General features: G+C 34.2%; 1 protein-coding gene across 1 annotated transcript; it reads left to right on the top strand.

Moving 5' to 3' along the window:
* The first annotated feature begins 3,058 nt into the window (after positions 1 to 3,058).
* LOC118051218 (G-type lectin S-receptor-like serine/threonine-protein kinase SD2-5) lies at positions 3,059 to 6,735 on the top strand. The gene is made up of 2 exons (XM_035061823.2): positions 3,059 to 3,512; positions 4,047 to 6,735. Exon 2 carries the CDS (start codon positions 4,076 to 4,078, stop codon positions 6,524 to 6,526), a length of 2,451 nt encoding a protein of 816 aa, XP_034917714.1. The 5' UTR covers positions 3,059 to 3,512; positions 4,047 to 4,075; the 3' UTR covers positions 6,527 to 6,735.

A 6,735-nucleotide genomic window follows, 5' to 3' on the forward strand; every position in this document is an offset into this window, starting at 1 on the left:
TTTTTGTTCAAGAATTGTTATTATAAAATGTATATATTGCCCTTTGTATAAAATGTATTTTTAGAAACAAATTTCCGTATGCTTCATGGATTATAGACGAACCTTTTTTTTTTTTAACAAAACCAATTATTGAATTAACGATTCACCAATACAATAAATAAATAATGATTTATCAAGTATTAAAGAGTCCAACAGATATTAACTACAATTAAATTATTTTTTTTTCGTTTAAGAATAATAACGTTTATTTATAGCATGTAAAAATAAATAATCTAATGTCTTCTCAACAAAAATTATTCTGATCTCCTCTTTTCCTTGACACCTTCGTAGGCAAATAAATTCATTACATACATCAAACTCAAAAGTTTTTTTTAAAACCACAAAACTCAAAATCCAAAATTACTCCCATTTATATATTTACTCATTATATTAAAAATAATATAAATTAAATCTTGAATTAAAACATATATTATAATCTATATTTCAAACATTGTACAAAATAAAGCACAATAGATTATTTTCTCTTATCTAATATTTATTAAACATAAAATATAACAAACTATCCAGTTCAATTCAATACATACTAAACAATTCAATTATCCAGTTCAATTCAATCCAATACATATTAAACATAAGATTTGATAATTATTTATCTAGTCTAATTAATTCCCTCCTTCGTATTAAACACTACCTAAATGTTGGAATTCTAATTTTGTGCCTGTCTCTCGGCATTAAATAATTATTTCTCTTATCTTTTATTTTAAAAATGAAGAAAAAAACACCACTAATTTAATTACCTGTAAAAGACTGTAAGATAAGATGGGCCGTAAAGGGTGTGGGCTGCACTTATATTTATTGGGCCAAGAGTTTATCTGGGAAAGATAAAAACTTCCCTTCCCTAGCTGCTGCCCTAACCAAAAGCTTCTCTTGATTGCTCCCACGATTCGAAAATGGAGTTTTCAATTCATCAAAGATATTACCATACACAGATCATGTGCTCCAGCGGATTTTGTAATATTAATTTGTAGATCAAATCCTTCCTTCGATTTTTGCTATTTCTTCATCCAAAATTAAAAATAAATGGCACTTCCAAGTCCTATAATTATATCTCACCATGAATCCTTAATTATTTTTTAAAAGGGTAATTTGTTAGTCCTAATACATGAGGCTGTTAAAGAATAATATAAATCATATCTCAGAACCTTACCTAAAAGCTTAAACTTTTAGGTTGAGATGGTTTTTTAATATGGTATCAGAGCCTTAATAACCAAGCAGTCATGAGTTTGAATTTTATCATTTTTATTTATTTGATAAAAATTAAGTACAATGTAATGTAAGGATGTACAAGTTTCAAGTCCAAAATGTTTTTATTTGAGAGGGTGTGTTAGAAAATAATATAAATCACATATTGAAATCTTATCTTATATCTTAAATTATTGAGTTGGGATTGTTTTTTTTTTTTGATAAAGATCATTTTTTATTTTTAATTAATATAAGGTTTGTTAATTATAAAATATTATATTCTTGTAATTATGAGGTTTTTGCACTTTACTCATATATTCATTAAACCAATATCGTGGATTTTTTTTATAAAAGAAAAGTGATTGAGTCGATTTGGGAAAAAAGAAAAGTTGAGGGAGGTTGATTCTGAGATTTTTAGTTCAAGAAATTCCAGGAAAGTAATTCTAATTTAATAAATAAATTCAAGGGGATGAACTCGCACCTTCTGGGAAAATAAAATAATTAACTTTTGGTTTAAGGATTTATGCTCATCGTCTTTACTGAGGGCAGCATTGTTTTCGCTCGTTCTTATAGAAATTAACTTCAGAGGAGAAAACACACGAAATCCACTGTACCATATATTATTTTCTAGATGCATGTTTCTTGCTCTTGACTGAGCGTCTGGACCGCGTTTTAAAAAATTTAATTTTAAAAAATAAAAATTAATTTTTTTTAATATGTTTCAAATTATTTTGATACATTAATCTTAAAAAAATAATTTTTAAAAAATAAAAAAAATATTATTTTGATTCATTTTAATACAAAAAACATTTTAAAAAATAACTACAATCACACTTTTCAAATAAATCTGATTTAGGATTATAGATTGATTCAAAACTTAATTTCAATTGATTAAATTGATATAATATAATCTAATTATAATTCAGGTTAACTCGGATACTTTTATTTATTTTTCAAAATAATGGGGTTTTAGACTTTTTATTATTAAAAAATTTGAATTAATTGATATCTCGGGACGCTCTAAATTTAACTTGAATCGAGCTTAATATCTATAGTTATTGATATTTCAAATGTGAAAGAGAGACTTCTCGACAACAATTTTTCAGACCTCTTACAATTTTATATATCTCAGACGACATTAGAAAGTTAGTCCCCTTGGGGATCTTCCTTAAAGTTCCTTCCGAGCTTTCTTTGTTGAAATTTTCAAACTTTTAAAAGGTTTACCTAATACATTTTTTTTTATGTAAAACTTGGTTACAATTGGTCTCCAATTTTTTTTTAATAAATTAAAAAAATATTTTTTTCAATTTCACAACAATTGAAAATTTTAGCCAAGCCTTTTTCAGTTACATCATAATAAACTATTTAAAAATATAATTATGATTATTTTTCACTCAGAAATGTATTAAAATAATATTTTTTATTTATTTTATAAAAATTATTTTAACATCAGTACATCAAAATAATTTAAAAATATAAAAAAAATATTAATTTGAAGTAAAAAAACATAAATTTAATTTAATTTTTTTAAAAAAATATTTTTTAAAATACAAAAAGAAATAAAAATGTCTTTCTTTTTGTTACCTACAATACTATACACATATATAAAGGATTGTTGCAGAAGATAAGATCCAATGTAGCTAATCAATGAGCTAAGAAACTAAGTAAAATATGCATAAATCAGGCATTTGCTTGGTTGAAAGTCATAATTATAGTTAATTAAGTGGACTAATGGTGATCAAAACCTAAAAACCTAACAACTAGGCCACAACCCCATGTGTACGTGAAATTGTTTTTTAAGGAAGACAAGGACTGCTACCTAGGACATGATATTATTGGATCTGTCAAACCATTTGAAACCATCCATAGCTTGACGTTTTGGAACTTCGAAGACAAAACCCATCTCAACTCGGATCTCTTCAAAGACTTTTCAGCTCTTGACTCTTGATGACAACAGGCAAAGCATACACAAAACATTTTGTTTATGGAAGCCAGCCAGCCAGCCAGAACAGATAGACTCGTGAGGTGATAGCTGCACCTACCAACCTGTCTGTTTCTCTAACACTTCACCTTTCTCCTTCTTTCAGCTATTGCTCAACAAAAGAACTCAGCTTTCTTTGAATCTGCACACTCTTCTCAGCTTTCACATGTTGTCTGTTCCTACAACGATGTTGGTCTGAATTTATGGTCGATATGAAGAGTGCCCATCTATGAAAATTGATGGTTCTCTTCCTCCTCCTTTAGTACTTGTCAATTCTCATAACTGAAAGGTACCTTTCAATCAGCTGTCATTCTTGATTATGAATTTGGCTTTTCTCATGAGTGGTTCTGGGACTTGAAGTTGTCTGTGTACCCTGTTCTTGAGAGTACATAGGCTGTATCTATTGGCTTGTTTCCTTGACTGACCATTATGGTTTCTCTTTCATTTTGACCAAATTTCGGTACCCTTTCAATCAGCTGTCATTTTGTCCAAATTGAAGGGAAGAAAGTTTAGAAGAGGAGCCATCTTCTTTCACATTTATTCATGTTGAATTTTGTGTTCACGCAATTCTATACTTTAGAATTCAGTAGCCTAGCGTTAGCCTTTTCTTCTGATACCTGAAATTGTCCTCAATTTGGAATTGTTAGCTTTAGATGTACAGCAACCTGCTTCCATGGTTCACCTTGTTTCTGTTGGGAGTACTGATTCTAGATTCTTTGCAGAATGTAGAGTTTTGTCATTGGTTTGTATAATATAAAATGTCCATCAAAGCCCTTTTCTTCGTGTCCTGGATTTCGGAGCTGAATTCTATTCTTTTGTTCAGTTAATTCGCCCTCCTCTTCTTGAGTGGTTATGGACCAATGGGGTTTAGTTCGCTTCATGGGGTCCATTTCAGTGTTTGTCCTCCTTTTTCCTGGAGGTTGTAAGGCTGGTATCCAAAGTGTGGGCAAGATCTATCCAGGGTTTCAAGGGTCTCAAATGACTTGGATCAATCTTGATGGGATGTTTCTTATATCTAACAACTCGGATTTCGCGTTTGGCTTCACAACTACTGAAGATGTTACACAATTTCTGTTAACCATTGTCCACTTGGGTAGCTCGAAGGTCATATGGTCTGCAAATAGAGGTTCTCCAGTTTCAAATTCTGATAAATTCATCTTTGGTGATGATGGTAAGGTCTCTTTGCAGAAAGGGGAAGATGTGGTTTGGGCAGCTGATACTGGCAGCAAGAGGGTTTCTGCAATAGAGATGCAGGATTCAGGAAATTTGGTTTTGCTCGGGAATGACACGAGTGTACTGTGGCAGAGTTTTAGCCATCCTACCAATACACTTATATCAAAACAGGATTTTGTAGATGGTATGAAACTTGTAAGCGATCCCAACTCCAATAATCTGACGCATATCCTTGAAATGAAGTCCGGAGACATGATTCTTTCAGCAGGTTTCCAAACTCCACAGCCTTACTGGTCTGTCCAAAAGGAGAGCCGGATAACCATCAATCAAGGAGGTGGAGAAGTTGCCGTGGCATCTCTCAGTGGAAATTCATGGAGGTTCTATGATGGAAACAAAGTGTTCCTGTCACAATTTATTTTCTCAGACAGTGTTGATGCAAATGCCACTTGGATTGCAGTTCTAGGAAACGATGGTTTTATATCTTTCTACAATCTTGATGAAGGTGGCGGTGCTTCACAAACAAAAATACCAAGTGATCAATGCAGCGTACCAGAACCTTGCAATGCACTTTTTGTTTGTTCTGGTAACAATGTATGCCAGTGCCCTTCAGGTCTTAGTACCCTCTCAAATTGCCAGACAGGTGTTGTCTCTACCTGTGATGGTTCACATGATTCTACAGAGCTTGTGAGTGTTGGGGATGGGCTCACTTATTTTTCTCTGAGGTTTCTTCCACCCTCTTCGAGAACCAATATGGAAGGTTGCAAATCCGCTTGCCAGAGTAACTGCTCATGCCTTGCTTTTTTCTTCCAGAACAGTTCTGGGAACTGCTTCCTGTTCAGTGACATAGGAAGTTTCCAGAACTCTAAGGCGGGCCCTAGTTTTGTTGCATACATTAAAGTTTTGAGCGATGGAGGCAGTGGCTCCAACGCTGGAGGGGGTGGAAGCAGCAAAAAAAGCTTTCCAATTGTTGTGATAATAGTCACTGCCACATTGATTACCATTTGTGGTGTACTTTATCTGGCATTTCGTTATTACAGGAGAAAGAAGAAAATGCCGGAGTCTCCCCGCGAAACCTCAGAAGAGGATAACTTCTTAGAGACTTTATCTGGGATGCCGATCCGGTTTGGTTACAGAGATCTTCAGACTGCAACTAATAATTTCTCGGTGAAGCTTGGACATGGAGGATTTGGCTCAGTTTATCAAGGAGCTCTCCCGGATGGAACCCGAGTGGCTGTGAAGAAGTTGGAAGGCATTGGTCAGGGAAAGAAAGAGTTTCGAGCTGAAGTTAGCATCATTGGTAGTATCCATCATCACCACTTGGTTAGGCTGAAAGGCTTTTGTTCTGAAGGAACTCATCGCCTCCTTGTTTATGAGTTCATGGCAAATGGCTCTTTGGATAAATGGATCTTCAAGGGAAACAAAGAAGAGTTCCTGTTGGATTGGGAAGCAAGATTCAATATTGCTGTGGGAACAGCAAAAGGACTAGCTTACCTCCACGAAGACTGTGATGTAAAGATCATTCATTGTGACATAAAACCGGAGAACGTGCTTCTTGATGGTCAGTTTCTTGCCAAAGTCTCAGATTTTGGCCTGGCTAAGTTAATGAATCGAGAGCAAAGCCATGTTTTCACAACACTAAGAGGCACCAGAGGGTACCTTGCACCAGAATGGATCACAAACTATGCCATATCAGAGAAAAGTGATGTTTATAGCTATGGCATGCTGTTGCTTGAGATCATCGGTGGAAGAAAAAACTTTATTGCAACTGAATCTTCAGAGAAGTCCCATTTCCCTTCTTATGCATTCAAGATGATGGAAGAAGGGAAACTGAGGGAAATCCTTGATTCGAAGCTGAGGTTCGACAAGGACGATGAGAGGGTCTCCACGTCTATCAAAGTTGCGTTATGGTGCATACAGGAAGATATGCATCTCAGGCCATCAATGACCAGAGTTGTCCAAATGCTTGAAGGTCTCTCCCCAGTTCCAATGCCACCTACTTCATCACCATTGGGCTCTCGCCTTTTTTCAAGTTTCTTCAAATCTACAAGTGGGGAAGGCACTTCCTCAGGACCATCAGACAGCAATAGTGATGCCTACCTCTCTGCAGCACAGCTTTCTGGCCCAAGATAACATTTGCTGACTGTTGGTGGAATTCTTATGTTTAGATGTAGAATTGAGCTATTCCTGCGTGTGTTTCCCCAAAGTTCTTATGTTTGGAATTCTTATATTTTTTATATTACTTGAAAGTTTTGTAACTCTAGCCATTGGTAAAGCTGATATGTAAATGAAGAGTGTTGATTAAGACTAAGTGATCCTGTATAGAGAATTTTGACTCGAAA

Source organism: Populus alba, chromosome 18 (genome assembly GCF_005239225.2).
Source record: "Populus alba chromosome 18, ASM523922v2, whole genome shotgun sequence".
NCBI classification, from domain to species: Eukaryota; Viridiplantae; Streptophyta; class Magnoliopsida; order Malpighiales; family Salicaceae; genus Populus; species Populus alba.

What these genes read in the sequence shown, in the direction of transcription:
- LOC118051218 (XM_035061823.2), top strand. Translation starts at nt 4,076, where the DNA reads ATGGACCAATGGGGTTTAGTTCGCTTCATGGGGTCCATTTCAGTGTTT.